This window comes from Oncorhynchus kisutch, linkage group LG15 (assembly GCF_002021735.2).
Source record: "Oncorhynchus kisutch isolate 150728-3 linkage group LG15, Okis_V2, whole genome shotgun sequence".
Classification (NCBI taxonomy): domain Eukaryota; kingdom Metazoa; phylum Chordata; class Actinopteri; order Salmoniformes; family Salmonidae; genus Oncorhynchus; species Oncorhynchus kisutch.
Window position 1 is genome coordinate 43983926 of NC_034188.2, and position 23514 is coordinate 44007439.

The 23514-nt window shown below is 42.7% G+C and overlaps 1 protein-coding gene across 2 annotated transcripts in view; it reads right to left on the reverse strand.

Moving 5' to 3' along the window:
* Positions 1-23514, reverse strand: part of LOC109905334 (ecto-NOX disulfide-thiol exchanger 2-like) — a 256082-nt gene that overhangs the window by 22686 nt on the left and 209882 nt on the right. For both annotated transcript variants that reach the window (XM_020502640.2, XM_020502641.2), the window contains exons 9-11: positions 19796-19901; positions 7182-7384; positions 5726-5872 (exon numbers count right to left, since the gene is read on the reverse strand). In XM_020502640.2, the coding sequence (XP_020358229.1) occupies positions 5726-5872; positions 7182-7384; positions 19796-19901 (456 nt within the window). The remainder of the gene's footprint in view (positions 1-5725; positions 5873-7181; positions 7385-19795; positions 19902-23514) is intronic.

Sequence of the window (23514 nt, forward strand, 5' to 3'; positions counted from 1 at the left end):
GTAGGTGTGTCAAAACTTTTGACTGGTACTGTCAAGCGTAGCGATGGGTACCGAAACCCGGTATTAAACGGGCCCCGGGGCTAAATTATGAAAGACCATAGTATCGATAAGCTCCAATGTTATCAGTTCTGCTTTCGATACTGGAGAAATTAAGAAAATACATTTCCTATTTATTCCTATTTACTAAACCCCAAATATACCCCTCCCTCCAGGAGTTACCTCAGTGATACATTAATTCCTACCTGGTATGGTGATCACTGAGGTGACGGACATGCCAAAGCTGACCATCACATCAGATGGGTGGACCAGCCTCTGTCAGGACCACTATCTCACTGTTACAGTGCCCTACACAAGCCAGGGCAGTGTAAAACAGAAGGTCCTCCACACCAGGGCAGTATACAAATCGCAAACAGGCGAAGTAGTGGCAGAGGAGATCTCAGGCATTCTGGAAGAGTTTGAGATAGAGGCAAGCAAGATTGTAGCTGTGACTGTTAATAATGCTGGCTATATGGATGTTGCCATCAAGAGGCTACACATCCTAAAAATAGGATGCTTTGTGCACACATTGAATCTGGCATCGCAGAAAATCTACAAAATGACTTCCATTGATAAATGGGCAGCCCGAATCAGAGCAGTGGTCGTGTGGTTCAAGAGATCCTCAATGTCCAAAACAATCTTGAAGGAAAAGGAGCAGCGTCTTACTTAGTAAGAAGCCAGTTCACCCTGTTAAAGTATTATTTTGAAATTCCCTCATTTAACAATTAATTCAATATTCAAGTGTGCTGTAATTAAATGTATGTTGTTTTTTCTTGTTGTTTCAGGCCTTCCGCAACACTCACTCATACTTGATGTCAAGACAAGATGGAATCCAGCGATCCAAGCAGCAGCCTTGGACCCACGGCTGCAAAAAGCATTGACCAAAGACAACCTGGATCGTCTGAAGGACGAGGACTTCCATAAGGCTGAGGAGTATGTCCAGCTCATAAGAATCCTCTATACATCCACAATGTATGTGTCATGTGAAAATAATGCCACCTGTGGACAGATCATACCCATCCTCCAACAACTGGAAGAGCACTAAACTGTGGAGCATGAAGATGCAACGTTTGTGGCAACCATCAAAGAGAAGGTGTGGGAAAATCTCTCTGAGCGCTATCAGGATAAGGATATTCATGCCTTCCTGCATGAGGCCACAGCAATGGACCCCAGATTTAAAGGGAGGCCGGTGAGGGACGCCACCTGAGACAGGCTGAGGAAAGCAAATGTTGAGTGTGACAGGAGCAACCCCAAGGCTATCAAAGGAGCCGGAGAAGACAGACACAGAGCACCAGCAACAGGAGGAGGAGTCTGAAGGAGAAGGAAATGGAGGAGGCAGTCCCTCCATTGTACAAAACAAGGGGTGCCTTGGAGGAGCTGTTCTCAGAGGAGGACAGGGAGTTGAGGTTGACGATCCAACAGAACACCTCGTCCCTCACCCTCAGCGATTGTGTTGACCTAGAGGTCGAGCTCTACAAAGGCCTGCCTCCCATCCCCATTGCTGAAGATCCTGTGATGTGGTGGTGGGAGAAGTGAGCTACTCTGCCCCTCCTCACAAACATTGCAACAAGCTACCTCTGTGCTCAAGTCTCCTCCACCCCCAGCGAGAGGGTATTTTCGACTGCAGGGAACACAATAAGCCAGGAGAGGTCCTGACTTCTGCCAGAGAAGGCAAATATATTGATCTTTCTCCAGAAGAACTGATAAGAACTGTTAGTCCTTTTGCAGGCTACCTGCGTGCCCCACCCGTGTTGCTCTATACCACTGTATTTTCTTTTTGCAGGAAAATAGTTTTTTATTTGTTTTACATTTTCATCATCACAACATTAGAGCCTATAATAGGGATTTGTTCAAAACATTGCTGTTTCTTTTGCTGTAAAATAATAGTAATTTTTTTTATTTAACATTTCAGAAAATAAAGCAATGTTAATTCTGGCCTTAATGTCTTTCGTTTTTTTTGTTAAAAAAAGAACAAAAAGAACCGATAAAGTACCAGATCGATAAGCAGTATCAGTAAGAGTAGTAATACCATTAAAATCTTAAAGATACTCATCTCTAGTCAAGGGCTCCAATACAATCCAGGAACGATATGTTTTAGTTTTAAATGATTCGGTTTAATTAGAGAACGATTCGATGCGATTCATTTCGATGTGATGCACTAACATTTGTTGCATAAACACTTTCCATTCTAAATAAAAAATCAAACTACATAGATTATTAGTTCAATGACAAAGCCTAATATCACGCAAGCCAAATTACTATTTAAATGCTGAAGGTGCTGCGTACATGTGCAAGATCAGGAACCTAACTTGCGTTGGTCAGCGGTTTGACTAGGCTACTGATAGTGTCTGTGGTTGTTCGGCATGCAAATTGACTTACAGTCATGGCCAAAAGTTTTGAGAATGGAAATTAGTATTTGTGTCACAAAGTTTGCTGCTTCAGTGTCTTTAGATATTTTTGTCAGATGTTACTATGGAATACTGAAGTATAATTACAAGCATTTCAGTGTGTGTCAAAGACTTTTATTGACAATTACATGAGGTTGATGCAGAGTCAATATTTGCAGTGTTGACCCTTCTTTTTCAAGACCTCTGAAATCCGCCCTGGCATGCTGTCAATTAACTTCTGGGCCACATCCTGACTGATGGCAGCCCATTCTTGCATAATCAATGCTTGGAGTTTGTCAGAATTTGTGGGTTTTTGTTTGTCCACCTGCCTTTTGAGCATTGACCACAAGTTCTCAACGGGATTAAGGTCTGGGGAGTTTCCATGGACCCGAAATATCAATGTTTTGTTCCCTGAGCCACTTAGTTATCACTTTTGCCTCATGGCAAGGTGCTCCATCATGTTGGAAAAGGCATTGTTCGTCACCAAACTGTTCCTGGATGGTTGGGAGAAGTTGCTTTCAGAGGATGTGTTGGTACCATTCTTTATTCATGGCTGTGTTCTTAGACAAAATTCTGAGTGAGCCCACACCCTTGGCTGAGAAGCAACCCCAAACATGAATGGTCTCAGGATGCTTTACTGTTGGCATGACACAGGACTGATGGTAAGTGCTCACCTTGTCTTTTCCGGACAAGCTTTTTTCCGCATGCCCCAAACAATCAGAAAGGGGATTCATCAGAGAAAATGACTTTATCCCAAAAGGTATTTTGCAGAATTATCAGTCTGTCCCTGATGTTTTTCCTGGAAAGAAGTGGCTTCTTTGCTGCCCTTCTTGACACCAGGCCATCCTCCATAAGTCTTCACCTCACTGTGCCTGCTGCCATTCCTGAGCAAGCTCTGTACTGGTGGTGCCCCGATCCCCACAGCTGAATTAACTTTAGGAGACAGTCCTGGCACTTGCTGGACTTTCTTGGGCGCCCTGAGGCCTTCTTCACAACAATTGAACCGCTCTCCTTGAAGTTCTTGATGATCCGATAAATGGTTGATTTAGGTGCAATCTTACTGACAGCAATATCCTTGCCTGTGAAGCCCTTTTTGTGCAAAGCAATGACGACGGCATTGTCTTAAGAAGTGTCTTATTGCTATTATAAGCTGGTTACCAACCTAAATAGAACTGTATTTTTGTGTCATACTCGTAGTATATTGTCTGATATACAGTACACATGACTGAAATACCGTTTTAGCCACTCTGCATCCAGGACCCAAATGACACGTTTTATAACACTAAATGACCTGTCCCTCTTCTTTCTATCCATTCTAAATGACCCGTCTCTCTCTCACTACTGTATATGGCATTCTATTTGACCCTCTCCCTATGGGATTCCAAATTAACTATTTGAAATCAATGTCTAGTGGGGACACTAGAATATATGTAATTGCATTTCTTCAATATCCCACAGAGGAAGAACAATGATTCCAAGCACCACCCTCCTTTTGAAGCTTCCAGTCTGTTATTCAAACTCAATCAGCATGACAGAGTGATCTCCAGCCTTGTACTCGTCAACACTCACACCTGTGTTAACGAGAGAATCACTGACATGATGTCAGCTGGTCCTTCTGTGAAATGCAGTGGAAATGTTTTTTGGGATTCAGTTCATTTGCATGGCAAAGAGGGATTTTGCATTCATATGATCACTCTCCATAACATTCTGGATTATATGCAAATTGCCATCATACAAACTGAGGCAGCAGACTTAGAAAATGTATATTTATATAATTCTCAAAACTTTTGGCCACGACTAAGAGATCAATGACTGTCACCACAGTTAAATGCAGTTTGACCCTGAAGGAGAGGATGCATCATTTGTCACAAAAGATTAGGTATTTTTGGAAGGTAGAAAGTATAATATGAGAAAAAAATTTGATCTGGAAACACTGGACAGTTACTTTAACAAACGTAACATGCAGTCTGACCGATGCATGTTACATTTGGATCGGTTTGGTATTCGCAGACCGACACATTTGTATTTGAATCAGAGACCGATGCCTGTCTGTGAATGGTTACATCCCTACTATCTAGATACAGAATATGGCTAGTATGAAGATGTTTTAGTCTGCGTGTTGGCACAGTGCCCTAAACAGTGGTGTTGACACATGGTGAATGTAAAATGCGGTTTCAGTTTACACAGGCTGGTTTAGTGTAAAGAAGTTAGTCAGCTAGGAGTAGTTGGAGGTGTGGTGCTGTGCTTTAAAAAGCAGTGGTGATACATGGCTAATGTTAAAGTAACTGTCCAGTGTTTCCATATTTCTATGAAAATTGACCTATATTTACTTACAATATGAGTGAAATGGTTTTCCTTCCCCAAAAAATGGTAATTAAGAATGTTAAAAAGCAGCTTTCTGTGTTGTAATGGTGCGGGCATGTACCGGACATTACAAATATGCACGCAAGTACACCGCTGATTGGCCAGCTCATCCTCCTCTGATAAAGTGGTGGTGAAACTAGTAGTTAGTTTGAATAGGCCAGTTTGATGTAAAGAGGATTGACCTGTCTCTCTCTATATATGGCATACTTAAGCAATAAGGCTAAGTGCTGTTCTTTGGCAAGTCCCGAAGCAGAGTGCCTGGACACAGCCATTGGCCGTGTGCATTGGCCATATACCACAAACCCCAGAAGTGTCTTATTGCTATTATAAGCTGGTTACCAACCTAAATAGAACTGTATTTTTGTGTCATACTCGTAGTATATCGTCTGATATACAGTACACATGACTGAAATACCGTTTTAGCCAATCTGCATCCAGGACCCAAATTACACGGTTTATAACACTAAATGACCTGTCCCTCTTCTTTCTATCCATTCTAAATGACCCGTCTCTCTCTCACTACTGTATATGGCATTCTATTTGACCCTCTCCCTATGGGATTCCAAATTAACTATTTGAAATCAATGTCTAGTGGGGACACTAGAATATATGTAATTGCATTTCTTCAATATCCCAGTGTCAGCTGATCTACCCCTAATATATATATATTAGGGGTAGATCAGGTGACACTGGGATATTGAAGAAATGCAATACCATTTGGAATTAAATGAAATACACTGTAATCCAAGTCTACCACAGCCTGGGTTCCAGTAGCAGACCAATTATTTCAGAAATATTTCTCATGTATTGAAACTGATTTTGAACTAATTTCATTACAATTACAGCACAAATCCGATATTGTAATTCCATTTCAAACCCCAGGAGTTTTTAAAAACAAGCTGTAAAGTGTGCATGTGTTGTGTGTGTGTGTTACTGACCTGTGGTGTGTGTGTTGTCAGTGTTTTCAGGCTCTGCAGTCCTTCCTTGAGGCTCTTTACTTGGCTCTCCAGCTGATGTTTGTCCTCCACAGTCTTCTCCATCTCTGCCTCCCGCTGTTTCCTTTCTTCACACATCTTCAGCAGTTGCTGCAAACAGAGAGGAGATACAGTTAGCCACATATACTATTTAACCTGTACTTTTCTGCTACAGAGGTGGCACAGCTAGCCACAGATGCTAACTAAGGGTCTGCTACAGAGAGAAGGCACAGTTAGCTACAGATGCTAACTAATCTTTAAAGACACAAATGTTAACTAGCCCCCTTAAGACAGAGGAGGCACAGTTAGCCACAGATGCCTGCTTACAACAGGCATATGCCGCATGCTGGTTATTAACCTTTTTTGCAACACCTTTTGAGAGGAAACCAAGTTAGCGCTTATGTTTCAGGGTTTGCTATTGAGTAGGAACTTTTAGCTCATAGCTTATCTATCTAGTCTCTCTGGTGCTGCAAGTTAGAACCACGTAGGAGCTGAAAAGTCCTTTCTACATTTCCATTTCATCCATTTCAGCTTATCCATCACAGTCTCAGTTGGGTTTAGGCTGAAATACGGAAGTATAACATGACTCACAAGTGGAAGAAATTCATAGAACCTGGGCACACTCAAGTCACCTGCTGATAATATTTGATGGTAATTTGGCAGAGCCTGCATGATAACGTAATTTAGCATGGAGCAATAAGAAGCATCCAATTGGTCTCTTCCTCCTCATTTTAATCCATTCATTTAATCTTTCCATGGAAATGTTCAAACTTGCGTGTTAGAAATGTAATTACCATCTGTCTATTCAAATGAGCAGGAGGACGACACATTATTTATGCTCAAAACCAACATTTAAAAAAATATATTTCTATTAACTATGACCGCTGACAACTTGAGGATATTTGATGACCCAGCAGGTGATGGGAGCAACAGATTTCCTGCCTCAGAGGGTTGTTTACCTTACCAATAGTATGATGGTTGTTTTCTCTGAGAGGGAGATTTTAATAGAAAACCCTTCGAGCTGGTTGGTATTGGTTTCTGTAGAGCGTCGAGGACAGCAGAGTGATCAGATTCTAGAATGACTCTCTCCCTCTGAAGTCTTTCTATTGTTCTTTCTTTTTCTCTCTAACCATCCATCTAACTCTTGAGTGCATCCCTCTGCTGCTCTTGTTTTCAGCTTGCATCTCTCCCTACCACTCTCTCATCTCTTTATTAGTGCTGTGTGTAGGTGTGCACGCACCTGTGTGTGTGTGTGATTGAGAGGGCAGTTCTCTATCCACCTCCATCATTAAAAGTGACTTTTCATCAAAACCACTTGTCACCCCAGAAAGCAAAACCAACGGATTATGACTCTCACCAGCTAGAATCTGCAGGACTTGCTGCAAAAAGTTAAGCTATAGTGGGTGTGGTTGAAGTATACCTTCTGCATGCCCTGTAGTGCCTGTTGTAGAAAGGTTAGTTGTTGCTGCCTGCAGGTGTCCTCTTCACTGTGTTGTGGAGGTGTGTGTTCTTGGTTCTTGCCCTGCTCCTGCTTCAGCAGCTCCACCTCGTTTCTGTAGGCATCCAGCTGACAGCGCAGAGAGTCATTCTCCTCCTTTAGAGCCTCCGCCTGGGACACAGGGCCTACACACACACACACACACATGCACAAGAGACATAGAACATCACAACTGCAGTATCATAACATTAAACTGTATAAACAACCTTCAAATGTCTATTGATGATCTGAGGACATACTACAACTCTACAGGAGAGGCTTTGAAATTCTAACCTGTCCTATAATAAACAGACAGGAGAGATAGTGTGATGAGAAATACTCATGAAATCCTAACCTGTCCTATATTGAACAGAGAGGAGAAACAGTGTGATGAGAAATTCTCATGAAATCCTAAACTGTCCTATATTTAAATCAGGAGAGACAGTGTGATGAGAACTACATGAAATCCTTACCTGTCCTATTTTGAACAAACAGGAGAGACAGTGTGATGAGAACTACTCATGAAATCCTAACCTGTCCTATATTGAACAGACAGGAAAGACAATGTGATGAGAACTACTCATGAAACTCTAACCTGTCCTATTGAACAGACAGGATGAGGGGTAGAAGCTGTTGAGGAGCCTCTTGGTCCTAGACTCGGCACTCCGGTGCCGCTTGCCGTGCGGTAGAAGAGACAACTTGGGTGATTGGAGTCTAACAATTTTATGGTCTTTGCTCTGACAACGCCTATTAGAGTGCCTTGCAAAAGTATTCATCCCCCTTGGCATTTTTACTGCCGGTAATTTAAATAGATTTTTATTTGGATTTCATGTAATGGACATACACAAAATAGTCCAAATTGGTGAAGTGAAATGTAAAACATTACTTGTTTAAAACCTGTTTGGGTTAGGGGGCAGCATTTTCACGTTTGGATGAAAAGCGTGCCCAGAGTAAACTGCCTGCTACTCAGTCCCAGTTGCTAATATATGCATATTATTGGTAGATTTGGATAGAAAACACTCTGAAGTTTCTAAAACTGTTTGAATGATGTCTGAGTATAACAGAACTCATATGGCAGGTGAAAACCTGAGAAAAATCCAACCAGGAAGTGGGAAATCTGATGTTTGTAGTTTTTTAACTATTTTCCTATCGAATATACAGTGTCTATGGGGTCAAATTGCACTTCATAATGCTTCCACTAGATGTCAACAGTCTTTATGCTTCTACTGTAAAGGAGGGGGGAATGGGAGCTGAATGAGTCAGTGGTCTATCAGAGTGCCACGAGCTGGTCACGCTCGTTCACGTGAGAGTTAGCTTGCATTCCATTGCATTTCTGAATTCTCCGGTTGGAACATTATTGAAGATTTATGAAAAAAACATCCTAAAGATTGATTCTATACACCGTTTGACATGTTTCTACAAACTGTAATATGACTTTTCATCTGAACTTTCGCCTGGACCTGCCCGCGCATCGTGAGTTTGGATATGTGAACTGAAAGCGCTAACAAAAGGAGGTAATTGGACATAAATGTTGGACTTTATCGAACAAATCACATTTTTTTTTGTGGAACTGGGATTCCTGGGAGTGCATTCTGATGAAGATCATCAAAGGTAAGTGAATATTTCTAACACTATTTCTGACTTCTGTTGACTCCAACATGGCGTATATCTGTATGGCTTGATTTGTTGTCTGAGTGCCGTACTCAGATTATTGCATGGTTTGCTTCTTCCGTAAAGTTTTTTTGAAATCTGACACAGCGGTTGCATTAAGGAGAAGTATATCTCTAATTCTGTGCATAACACTTGTATCTTATATTAAAGTTTATGATGACTATTTCTGTAAATTGATGTGGCTCTCTGCAAAATCACCGGATGTTTTGGAAGCAAAAAATTACTGAACATAACACGCCAATGTAAACTGAGATTTTTTTATATAAATATGCACAAAACATACATGTATTGTGTAACATGAAGTCCTATGAGTGTCATAGGATGAAGATCATCAAAGGTTACTGATTCATTTTATCTCTATTTCTGCTTTTTGTGACTCCTCTCTTTGGCTGGATAATGGCTGTGTGTGTTTTTGTGACTAGGCTCTGACCTAACATAATCATATGTTGTGCTTTCGTGGTAAAGCCTTTTTTAAATCGGACACGATGGGTAGATTAACAATAAGTTTCTTTCATTTGGTGTATTGCACTTGTGAATGTATGAAAGTTACATATTTAAGAAATATATTTTTGAATTTCGCACGCTGCCTTTTCAGGGGAATGTTGTCGAGGGGTTCCGCTAGCCATAAGAAGTAAAAATAAATATTTGTATTTTATTTTTTAAAGTCGTGCGTGCATATGTATTCACCCCCTTTGCTATGACGCCCCTAAATAAGATCTGGTGCAACCAATTACCTTCAGAAGTCACATAATTAGTTCAATAAAGTCCATCTGTGTGCAATCGAAGTTTCACATGATCTGTCACATGATCTCAGTGTATATATATATATACCTGTTCTGAAAGAGTCTGCAACACCACTAAGGGGCACAACCAAGCAAGCGGCACCATGAAGACCAAGGAGCTCTCCAAACAGGTCTGGGACAAAGTTGTGGAGAAGTACAGATCACGGTTGGGATATAAAAAAATATCAGAAACTTTGAACATTCCGCGGAGCACCATTAAATCCATTATAAAAAAATTGAAAGAATATGGCACCACAACAAACCTGCCAAGAGAGGGCTGCCCACCAAAACTCACAGACCAGGCAAGGAGGGCATTAATCAGAGAGGCAAAACAGAGACCAAAGATGCAAAGCCCCACAGTGGAGATTGGAGTATCTGTCCATAGGACCATTTTAAGCCGTACTCTCCACAGAGATGGGCTTTACAGAAGAGTGGCCAGAAAAAAAGCCATTGCTTAACTTCTCTAGGGTATCTTCAGCATTTGGAATTTTGGATGAAAAGCATGCCCAAATTAAACTGCCTTCTACTCGGGCCCAGAAGATATGATATGCATATAATTAGTAGATTTGGATAGAAAACACTCTAAACTTTCCAAAACTGTTCAAATAATGTCGGATGAGTATAACAGAACTGATTTGGCAGGCGAAAACCTGAGAAAAATCTATTCAGGAAGTATGGTGCGAAATCCATTTGTTTTCTATTCAATGCCATTACAGTATCCATTGACTTCGGACTCAAATTGCAGTTCCTACGCCTCCACCAGAAGTCAACAGTTTTTAGAAATTGTTTCAGGCTTGTATTCGGAAAAATGAGAGTGTAAGAGCAGTCTGAATGAGTGAACCCTGCTGTGTCACAGAGCTTTTTCATGCGCGCAACCAGAGAGAGTGCCTTGTTTATATTGACGACGTTATTGTCCGGTTGAAATATGGATCATTTAGATTGGATCATTTAGGCTACAAATAACCTGAACATTTTATATAATCATTGTTTAACATGTTTCTATGAACTTTATGGATACAATTTGGATTTTTTTGTCTGCCTATTGTGACTGTGTTTGAGCCTGTGGATTACTGAAGAAAATGCGCAAACAAAACGGAGGTTTTCGGATATAAAGAGAGACTTTATCGAACAAAATAAACATTTATTGAATAAATTAATGTATTCTGAGTGCAAACATATGACGATCATCAAAGGTAAGGGCATAATTTTATCTCTATTTCTGACATGTGTAACTCTTCTACTTGGCTGGTTACTGTTTGTGATGATTTGTCTGCTGGGCTATGTTCTCAAATAATTGTAAGGTATGCTTTCGCCGTAACGCATTTTTTTAAATCTGAGAACGTGGTTGGATTCACAAGAAGTTAAATCTTTAAACCTATGTTTAATAGTTGTATCTTTTCTGAATTTTTATAATGAGTATTTCTGTATTTGAATTTGACACTCTGCAATCTCACTGGATGTTGGCCAGGTGGGACGCTAATAAATAAGTAAACACGTTTGGTGTTCGCCAAAAGGCATGTGGGAGACTCCCCAAACATATGGTAGAAGGTACTCTGGTCAGATCAGACTATAATTTACCTTTTTGGCCATCAAGGAAAACGCTATGTCTGGCGCAAACCTCCACCTCTCATCACCCCAAGAACACTCTACCCATAGTAAAGTATGGTGGTGGGAGCATCAATCTGTGGGGATGTTTGTCATCGGCAGGGACTGGGAAACTGGTCAGAATTGAAGGAATGATAGATGGAGCTAAATATAGGGAAATTATTGAAGGAAACCTGTTTCAGTCTTTCAAAGATTTGAGACTGGGACAGAGGTTCACCTTCCAGCAGGACAATCAAATCAAATCAAATTTATTTATATAGCCCTTCGTACATCAGCTGATATCTCAAAGTGCTGTACAGAAACCCAGCCTAAAACCCCAAACAGCAAGCAATGCAGGTGTAGAAGCATTCTGCTAAAGTAACACTCAGGTGGTTTAAGGGGTTTGGTGGTTTAAGGGGAAACATTTAAATGTCTTGGAATGGTCTAGTCAAAGCCCAGACCTCAATCCAATTGAGAATCTGTGGTGTGACTTTTACTTACTGTACACCTGCGGAACCCATCCAACTTGAAGGAGCTGGAGCAGTTTTGAAGAATGGGCAAAAATACATGGCTGGATGTGCCAAGCTTATAGATATATACCCCAAGAGACTTGTAGCTGTAATTTCAGCAAAAGGTGGCTCTACAAAGTATTGACATAGAGGGGGGTGGGGATTGAATAGTTATGTACCCTCAAGATTTTTTTGCATCTTCAAAGTGGCATGTTGTGTAAATCAAATGATATACAACCCTCCCAAAAAATGTGTACATTTCTGGTTGTAAGGTAACAAAATAGGACAAATGGGGGTGAATACTTTTGCAAGCCACTGTATATAGATCCTGGATGGCAGGAAGCTTGGCCCCAGTGATGTACTGGGCCGTTTGCACTACCCTCTGTAGCACCTTACGGTCAGATGTCTAGCAGTGGTTATACCAGGCGGTGATGCAACTGGTCAGGATGCCCTACTGATGCAACTGGTCAGGTGCAGCTGTATAACCTTTTGAGGATCTGGGGACCCATGCCAAATCTTTTCAGTCTCCTGAGGGGGAAAATGTTTTGGTGTGCCCTCTTCATGACTGTTTTGGTATCTATTGGACCATTATAGTTAGTTGTTGATGTGGACACCACAGCCCCGTCGATGTTAATGGGGGCCTGTTCGGCCCGCCTTTTCCTGTAGTCCATGATCAGCTCCTTTGTGTTGCTCACATTGAGGGAGAGGCTGTTGTCCTGCCACCACGCTGCCAGTTCTCTGACCTCCTCCCTATAGGCCGCCTCATCGTTGTCGACACTTTTGTGTCGTCAGCAAACCTAATGATGGTGTTGGAGTTGTGTTTGGCCACACAGTCGTGGGTGAACAGGGAGTACAGGAGGGGGCTAAGTACACACCCCTGAGGGGCCCCAGTGTTAAGGATCAGCTGGACCAGCTTGGGGGCAGCTCGTCAGGAAGTCAAGGATCCAGTTGCAGAGGGAGGTGTTTTGTCCCAGAGTCCTTAGCTTAGTGATGAGCTTCGTGGGCACTATGTTGTTGAACGCTGAGCTGTAGTCATTGAACAGCATTCTCAAATAGGTGTTCCTTTTATCCAGGTGAGAACGGGCAGTGTGGAGTGCGATTGAGATTGTGTCATCTGTGGATCTGTTGGGGCGGTACGCAAATTGGAGTGGGTCTAGTGTGTCTGGGAGGATGCTGTTGATGTGAGCCATGACCAGCCTTTCAAAGCACTTCATGGCTACCGACATGAGTATCACAGGCGGTAATCATTTAGGCAGGTTAGCTTCGCTTCCTTGGGCACAGGGACTATGGTGGCCTGCTTGAAACATGCAGGTATTACAGACTCGGTCAGGGAGAGGTTGAAAATGTCAGTGAAGACACTTGACAGTTGGTCCACGCATGCTTTGATTACACGTCCTGGTAATCCGTCTGGCCCAGCAGCTTTGTGAATGTTGACCTGTTTAAAGGTTTTGTTCATTCACATAGGCTACGGAGAGCGTTATCACACAGTCATCCAGAACAGCTGGTGCTCTCGTGCATGCTTCAGTGTTGCTTGCCTCGAAGCGAGCATAAAAGGCATTTAGCTCGTCTGGTAGGCTCGCGTCACTGGGCAGTTCACGTCTGAGATTCTCTTTGTAGTCCTTAATAGTTTTCAAGCCCTGCCATATCCGACGAGCGTCAGAGCTGGTGTAGCAGTATTCAATCTTAATCCTGTATTGACGCTTTGCTTGTTTGATGGTTCGTCTGAGGGGATAGCGGGATTTCTTATAAGCGTCCGGATCAGTCTCCCGCTCCTTGAAAGCGGCAGCTCTAGCCTTTAGCTCGATGCGGTTGTTGCCTGTAATCCATGGCTTCTGGTCGGGATATGCAGGTACAGTCACTGTGGGGATGCACTTATTGATGAAGCCGATGACTGAGGTGGCGTATTCCTCAATGGCATTGGATGGGGATATTTTATATATGAATGCTTCCGCTCAGTGTTTGAGAATTGACACTATTTACTATGGCACTTTGAGATTTATTTTAAACTGCAAAACCCTTACGCACCACTGCACTTTGTATACCAGGGTTGGCTGGCCTTCTCTAGTCACTCGTAGGCTCAGTCACTGGTATACTTTTATTTACAAAGCCATTTTGGGTTTATTACCTATTTGTGCATTTTTATTGTTCAGAAATGTGGTGGGTACTTTCTTCGTTCGCTGGACTTTATCCTGCTAACTGTTTCCAAATGTCTGAACTGAATTTGGTAAAAGGGCTTTCATGTACTCTGTGCCATCGTCTTGGAACACCTTACAAAATACTTTTAAACTGGAAGAACTTGTTTCCGATTGGTGTTTTTAAATCACTGATGAAGGATTTTGAGGCTGATTCCCTGACGTGTCAATGATTTTAATTTGCTGTTTTATACTCTTGTGAATTCAATGGTTTTTACTAGATTACTTGTAGTTTTTTCATGTCTGTCTGTAATTTTTTTGTAATGACTTGGTGCTGCCTATCTTGGCCAGGGCGCTCTTGAAAAATAGATGTTAATCTCAATGAGCCATTCCTGGTTAAATAAAGGCTGGTTAAATAAATTAAAACATTAAAACATTACAAATTAATCCCAGAACATATTTCAGCCTGTGCTTGCAAAACAGTCCTGTAGTGTAGCATCCACGTCATCTTACCACTTCCGTATTGAGCGAGTCACTGGTACTTCCTGCTTTAGTTTTGCCTTTGTAAGCAGGAATCAGGAGGATAGAATTATGGTCAGATTTGCCAAATGGAGGGCGGGGGAGAGCTTTTTATGCATCTCTGTGTGGAGTAAAGGTGGTCGAGGATTTTTTTCTCCCTGGTTGCACAGAAGCCACAGTGACATGCTGGTAAGAATTTGGTAAAACTGATTTAAGCTTGCCTGCACTAGCCACTAGGAGCATTTCCAAAGATCAGGACAGTGGATCAGCGTCTACAGAACCCTCTCACCCGCAGAGGGAGGGGGGGGGGGGGTTGATATGGTGGTTTTATGACACCTCACGTCAATCGAATATTGTTATGCAGCAGATGACTCCTTTCTGGTCTTTAGTATGGGTGAATGGAAATGTCTTTTTGTTACAGAAGAGTTTGCCGCCCAAAACTTCAACATCAAACAATGAACCCTGGACAATACATTTCATCACCTAAATGTTGGGAATGATGAGAGATGGAATATGGAAAATGAACGTCTATTTTATGATGTCATTAAAACTGATATAAAGATGTTATAACGAAAACATTGTAACTTGAGCTTTTACGCTGTGTATATCAGGTTTACATCCTTTACGTGGTGTAGAAATTATCGAGGATGAAGAGAACGTTTTTGTGACGATAGGATTGTGATTTTTTGTTCTCTAACGACCTCATAGTAATTAGGATACTTTGCCTCGTAACTATCCACGCTCCAGGGAGCCCAGAGAGCGTGTCAGCAAGACAAAAACACCCCCTTTATTACAGAGGGTATTAAAGTTAAGAATTAACATACCAGACTAAATGGACCACAAGCTGCAGCTAGGTCAACATTTGTCACAACCCTGGAACTCAACACGAGGTTGAAGACAATTGAACCTCTAACAATAAATGCTACGGTTCAGTAGCTGTTCTAAAGTACTGTATCTAAGAAAGTGAATTTAAGTAGGACCATCCGGTTATTCTCTTCAAATCCTCGTCGCCTACACTGCTCTCATCACCTGTCTGGGGATCATCGACACGGTTGATTAGCCGTCCTCAGAAGGCCACTCTTCCAGAATGAGTGCAAGTAAACAGACAACTAATAAGAAGGACATTGTGACATTGTGAACAATCAGAGACTTACACCTGAGAACGAAGGAGAAGGCCATCCGAAGAAGAAGGCCCAATCGAAACCCTTCTCACAAAGCGGAACCCTTTCCACGAAGGCCTGGGCCCAACAGAGATACCAGACAAAGACATTCAACACGTAAATACATGCATTACTTCTTACACAAAAGAGCGGCATTCGGGGCAGGTATTAGGGTTACTGTGAGTGTATACAAGTGTTGCCTCCCTTTCTCTCTTGCTTTCTCTCTCACTTTAACTCTCCATCTTGTGTAACAAGTGTCATATTGTTGTCTAACCTTATTAAGTTTCTAATCAATAACCTATACCGTGTGTGTGTATCTTGTGTTATCATTTAGTTTGTTAGTAAATAAATAATCAAATCAATTTGTGTGGTACGGAATGATTAGAAAGACTCGGGTTTGTGCAGATTTAAGAAGTCTGCAACGTTCAGAATGATACTGATATGAGGAAATTATCAATTAGTGACTGTTATCGATAAACATACAGTTGAAGTTTAAATGTACACCGTAGCTGAATACATTTAAACTCTGTTTTTCACAATTCCTGACATTTAGTAAAAATTCCCTGTCTTAGGTCAGTTAGGATCACCACTTTATTTTAAGAATGTGAAATGTCAGAATAATAGCAGAGAGAGTGATTTATTTAATATTTTATTTATTTCATCACATTCCCAGTGGGTCAGACGTTTACATACACTCAATTAGTATTTCGGGTAGCCTTCCACAAGCTTCCCACAATAAGTTGGGTGAATTTTGGCCCATTTCTCCTGACAGAGCTGGTGTAACTGAGTCAGGTTTGTAGGCCTCCTTGCTCGCACACGCTTTTTCAGTTCTGCCCACAAATTTTCTATAGGACTGGGGTCAGGGCTTTGTGATGGCCACTCCAATACCTTGACTTTGTTGTCCTTAAGCCATTTTGCCGCAACTTTGGGGTCATTATCCATTTGGAAGTCCCATTTGCGACCAAGTTTTTAACTTCCTGACTGTTGTCTTGAGATGTTGCTTCAATATATCCACGTAATTTTCCCACCTCATGATGCCATCTATTTTGTAAAGTGCACCAGTCCCTCCTGAAGCAAAGCATCCCGACAACATGATGCCGACACCCCTGTGCTTCACGGTTGGGATGGTGTTCTTCACCTTGCAAGCTTCCCCCTTTTCCCTCTAAACATAACAATGGTCATTATAGCCAAACAGTTCTATTTTTGTTTCATCAGACCAGAGGACATTTGACTGTTTTGCTGTGGAAATTGATACTTTTGTACCTGTTTCCTTCAGCAGCTTCACAAGGTCCTTTGCTGTTGTTTTGGGATTGATTTGCACTTTTCGCACCAAAGTAAGTTCATCTCTAGGAGACAGAACATGGCTTCTTCCTGAGTGATATAACGGCTGCGTGGTCCCATAGTGTTTATGTGAAATGTACTATTGTTTGTACAGATGAACGTGGCACCTTCAGGCGTTCGGAAATTGCTCCCAAGGATGAACCAGACTTGTGGAGGTCTACATTTTTGTCTGAGGTCTGATTTCTTTAGATTTTCCCATGATTCCCTCTTTCCCAAGCAAAGAGGCACTGGGTTTGAAGGTAGGCCTTGAAATACATCCACAGGTACACCTCCAATTGACTCAAATTATGTAAATTATGTAGCCTATCAGAAGCTTCTAAAGCCATGACATCATTTTCTGGAATTTTCCAAGCTGTTTAAAGGCACAGTCAATTTAGTGTATGTACACTTCTGACCCACTGGAAATGTGATACAGTGAATTATGTGAAATAATCAGTCTGTAAACAATTGTTGGAAAAATGACTTGTGTCATTCACAAAGTAGATGTCCTAACCGACTTGCCAAAACTATAGTTTGTTAACAAGACATTTGTGGAGTGGTTGAAAACCCAGTTTTAATGACTCCAACCTAAGTGTATGTAAACTTCTGACTTCAACTGTATATTCTTGAGTTAATTCGGGAGACGGTAACTCGGTAAACAACTTCTCCTGTGGTGCCCCAAATTCCTAATGAGTTAAATGTTACATGATTAATTTAATCCACGAACAAACATAATAGGTAATTATTCGATAAAAAATTGTCATGTCATGACACTGTGTGCAACAGGGCACTAAGGTAATACTGCAAAAAAATGTGGCAAATCAATTTACTTTTGTCCTGAATACAAAGCTTTATGTTAGGGGAAAATCCATCACAACACATTACTGAGCACTACTCTCCATATTTTAAGCATAGTGTTTGCTGCTTCCTATTATGTGTATGCTTGTAATCGTTAAGGACTGGGAGTTTTTCAGGATAAAACATCTTTTTTCCATTATATTTCCTTCAAAATGTACAAATAATATTCCTCAATCAGTCGTTTTTGGTATTTTCTATGCTCCCTGACGGTCTACTTTTCATTTCAGCTATTATTAGCTCAGTGTATCCTCTGGAAAAATGTTTAGCAGTGGGGGGAAAAGGTTGCAGAGAGGACGGGTTGAACTGTTTTTGGGGTCTGAAAAGGTGGAAATAAAATTCCCACCTCCAGAAGTTGGTAAAATTATTTTCACAAATTATTAACATGTTAATAATTTAGCAGCATAGTGGCTATAAATAAATTGGTTGAAGCATGGGGTTGCCTATCTGCATTTACCCTATTGGGCTAATCATTAGTAGAGTCCTGCATGGGGTCGGATACCCACGGTTACCCATTGGTGAGCCGCAAAATAATCTGCTGACTGGTGGAACGACAACATTCTTTCAACCCTTGGGACGGCTCTAGGTTCAGAACAATTACATTTTAAATCAAGATAAGACTTTGAAAAAACCCAGTAGCTTGTTGTGTTGCGAATTCCATTCTATGAGCATTGAGGCAGACATAAGGCCTCCAGCCACTCATCCATGAGTGGGTGTGGACCTGGGAACTGTCCATTACTCGTGTGGTGCTAAAACGTTCTAATATGTCCACTCGCAGAGTTTATTTCCCTCTCCCCAGTGAGAATATGACATATGTTACCCAGATTACTTTCCCTGGATAGCTTATCTCAAACGAAAATGACTAATGTAGGCCTAACCGGAGAAAAAGAAGAACGGTTATGATAAGGGAATAGGCTACGACACGATCGTGGAAACAGGTGCTGCTAGAGTGAAATCCCTAGATTGGAAGGACAATGCGGTAGATGGATACACAGCCTGCACAAAGTGCAAGCAGGTAGGCTGATTAATTTTCGATAATTCAGTTAATTATCAGTTCATTATTACATTTATTCAGACTTTCCTTCATTAGACCATACGCAGTCCAAATCAAGTGTAAACTGGTGCGCTGGTAAAGGTTTAGTAACCTGCTAAATAAAGGTAGCCTATTTTTGCAGCCTTTATTCAATTCTTGAATTTCCCTCCTCATGGCACTCTTGAATGCGCCTCAAGGAATATTTCTCTCACACAACAATCACAACAGGTCATTACTTATTTTGTTTGCAAAGGAAAATTAATTGTGGACTGTTCCAGTATCTTCAATGTACACCTCAGCAGAAAGATTTGTTTATGTTTTTTTGCCGTGGCGGCAATGATTTTGTGGCGCAGCACCACAGCTAAATGACTTCAGAGGAAACACTGTATTGGTGAGCTGGACATAGTCAATAAACAGTATGAATGTAGGTCCATTATCATTTCTACACAGTTTCGATTTGGTTTTAGTCTAGATGAGCTAATCCCCCATGTTTGTCACCCCTGCTCCATATTGATATATGACCTGTTATTTTGCCATAAACGTGCTTTAGAGAAGGGCTACTGGATGATTGATAGTTGTCTCAGAGTGTCTACCAGCAGTGCACACACACACGCTCTCTCTCTCTGACTCTCTCACACACACACACACACACACACACACTTAAGTGTACAAGTATGCGCACACACACAGTTCCAGCTGTGAGCATCCCCAATTAGAGTGACACGCACGCACACACAGTTCTACAAGTACACACGCGTACACACTCAGCCTGGAGAAGCCCGTTATATTGTCTCTGCATGGTCTCCTCTCCAACTTAATTTGTCCATTTAGAGAGTGAATGAGCTGATGACACTGAGACAGAGGGCTGTGCTACAGATCTATTCTACAACTAAGAAGAAAAGGAAGCAACCATATCCCGAAAGTGTTTGTGGTGTGTGTGTGTAGTTAATGTTAGTTTTTATATCAGGTGTGTGTGTAGTGTGTGTGTGTACCTGATTCGTCAGGGTTGTGTGTATCCTCCATGTCATCGTCAGACATCTCCATTTCCTCCTCTCGTCTGATCCCCATCAGCTCTTCATTCTGCATGTTTCTGATCTCCTGGAGGTAAACAACACAACAAAACAGGATTATGACAACGTTCCTTCTGAACAAACTCCTCCTGGGTAGCCTGGCTGCAGACATGGCTCAAACCCATAAACACACACACACACACTCAGATAGATTAGATACACACATACACACACACACACACACACACACACACACACACACACACACACAGTGGATGAAGTTGCCCGTGCAAACTGATTTAAGGTTCAGATTTGCTTTCCATCTATATCGGTACGTTTAGGATATTGAGAGGGTGAGCTGATCCTAGAGCTGTACCTAAAGGCAACTTCTACCCAGAGCGATACACAGAGAGCATGAGGAGTGGAGATGAGATAAGACATGATGGCAGGTCTCAGAGCAGGACTGAGTTCTCCCTCTGCTGCACTGATGGGACAGCAGATAGCAGAGAGCAGCAGCCTGCATGTAATGTATGTCCTATACTGTTTTGAGTATAACTGTACTGATATAATTGTCCTATAAGCATACTGCTGTAGCCACTGTGCTGTTGGCTGTGTCTAGCTCAGAGTAGAGTGAACTTCCCCTTAGGGTGTGTTCACACACAGTCCTCTTTAAAAGAACCGATCTCAATCCTTTGCCTTTGAATGTGGACTCAACTCTTTTTCATACACTTCACCTATGTTGTGGTCCGAATCCTGTGTATTCACATTGCTATGTTTAGAAAGGAACCAGGATCTCCTTCCAACATTCACTCAATGCACTCTTGGTTTTCACAAAGTGCCGGACAAGCCATTCCATCAGATCAAGTTACACTGCTACAAACTACACTTCAATGGAAATTAACTCATTAGGCCCTAATCTATGGATTTCATGACTGAGAATACAGATATGCATCTTTTGGTCACAGATACTGTACGTAAAAAAAGGTAGGGCCGTGGATCAGAAAACCTGTTAGCATCTGTTGTGACCACCTTTTGCCTGATGCAGCGTGACACATCTCCTTCACATAGAGTTGATCAGGCTGTTGAATGTGGCCTGTGGAAAGTTGTCCCACTCCACTTCAATGGCTGTGCGAAGTTGCTGGATATTGGCAGGAACTGGAAAACGTTGTCGTACACACCAATCCAGAGCATCCCAAACGTGTTCAATGGGTGACATGTCTGAGTAGGCAGGCCATGGAAGAACTGGGACATTTACAGCTTCCAAGAATTATGTAGAGATTCTTGCAATGTTGGCAGTACATCGTAATGCTGAAATTTTGAGGTGATGGCTGCGGAATAAACCTAATCACAGTATCTCTGTGCATTCAAATTGACATCAATAAAATGCAATTGTGTTCGTTGTCCATAGCTTATGCATGCCCATACCATAACCCCACCACCACCACCACTTCGTTCACAACGTTGACATCAGCAAACCGCTTGCTGTCTGCCATCTGCTCGATGAAGTTGAGAACGGCATTCACCCATGAAGGGCATACTAAACCTATACAGCCTATCTTTTTTTTATTTTATAAAAAATAACTTATTATCTTCAATACCATTCATTCTTTACAACTCATAATTTTCATACATACTCAATTTTTTAAATTTTCATTTAACTAATTTAACTAAACAAAAACCCCAAACAAAACCTCAGGGGAGCATCTTCCTTCCCCGTCACCCTACAAACTACCTTTCCCTATCTCCCCGTCCCTAATCTATCCCCTTGCAAATATAAATGACACCCAGCCCTAAACCCCCCTTCCACCCCTCCCGAGCTTAGTGCTGCCCCCACTTCCTCTCCTCCCTCTTCATCCTCCCCCTCAAATCTCCTTCCACCCTCCTCACTATCCCTTCCACCCCCCAATCTCTCCCTGTCTTCACCATGTTCTGCCTGGCTTCCCACAGCCCCCGTTTAAAGAGACTCATGAGAAGCCAGAGCAGAAACCTGTCCCTATCCGTCCCTCTCGCTCTCCCTACACCTCTCTCTAACCTGGCCCATGTCAATACAAAATCCCCCCTTACCAAACCTAACAACACCCGTGCCCTAGCCCATACTACTCCGGCAAAGGCACAGTCCCAAAAGACATGGCGCACAGTCTCCTCCCTGCCACAAGAGGATCTTGGACAGGTGGGGGATTACACCAAACTATACCGGTACATGATGGAACGTACCAGCAAGCACTTATGGAGGCTCAACCAATTCAGGTCCTTGAGCCTGTTGTCCAGACCCCGCGCCTGCACTCCCTCCCAGACCACTTCCGAGATGCCCACTACAGGCGCCGGACTCCCTGCCTTTCTGACCTCCTCGTACAGGTGCCTGTGATCTAAACCTACTCGGGCAACTTCAACCTCAGGGTGCGCACGCAGCCACTTGGCCGCATGACCAAAGTGCCACGGCAGCTGTTCCGCCCGAGGACCCGTGTTAGACCACACCATTACGCTTCTCGCCTGATACAAGAAGAACACTCGCAGGAGGTAACCGGACGGGTGTATCACTGGATGAGCAAGCTCCGTTAACAAGAAAGAAACAAAAATTGCGTCCAGCTTGAGGGGGAAATGTGGTACCCCCTACCTCCCTCCCCGATGGGACAGAGCATGCGTGCCCTGGCGACCCACTCGCACCTGCCACTCCACATGAACTGAAACACAAGCCTCACTAGAGGCCTCCTCAGACAAGCCGGCAATGGGTAGATGTACGCCAAATACAAAAGAGACAGCAACACATCCACCTTTAGGACCAGGACTTTGCCCATAAAAGACAAATACCTAGCCTTCCACATTGCTAGCTTCCTCTTTTCCACTGCGATACGCATGTTCCAGTTTAGGGTCGCTGAGCCGGAGGTCTCAAAATGGACCCCGAGAATCCTCAGGGCCCCTCTCACAGAGAGATAACCCCCTGGGCACATCCGTTCTACCGCGCCATCTTCCGAAAAACTTGACGGAAGACTTTGCATGGTTCAGAACTGCTCCCGACGCTCGGGTGAAATCCCCAAAGATGGCAAGGGACCTTGTCAGGCACGAGTCCTTGCACAGCAGCAAGGAAGTGTCGTCGGCGTACTGCGTCATCTCAACACGCAGCCCACCACTTCCAGGGATCAACAAGCCTTCCACCCCTGTGTCTGCCCTAATGGCAGCCCCCAGAGGCTCCATGTACAGAACGAAGAGGAGAGCCGAGAATGGGCACCCCTGCCTGACCCCAGACGAGAGGCCAAAAACGTCACCCAAGTGACTATTTACACTAACTCGGCACCCCGCTCCGACATATAATGTACGAATCCATCCTATGAACTTCTCCCCAAGTCCTAATCGACCTAACACTCTGAATAAAAAGTGTTAGGTCACGCGATCAAAGGCTTTCGCCTGATCTAGCGCTGCTACCATTAAAGGCAGTCCTCTATCTTCAACCCAAGCGATGGAGTCCCTGATTAACTGTAGGTTCCATCTAATAGAGCGGCCCTCTACCCCGCACGTCTGATCCTCATGGACGACGTAGGAAAGGGCTGTGCGCAACCGGTCTGCTAAAACCTTTGCGAGTAGCTTGTAATCTACACACAGCATGGTCAACGGCCGCCAGTTGCCAAGGTCTGTTACTTCCCCCTTCTTATATAAAAGTGACAGCACACCAACAGCCATTGATCCCCCCGGGACCCCCGTCTCAA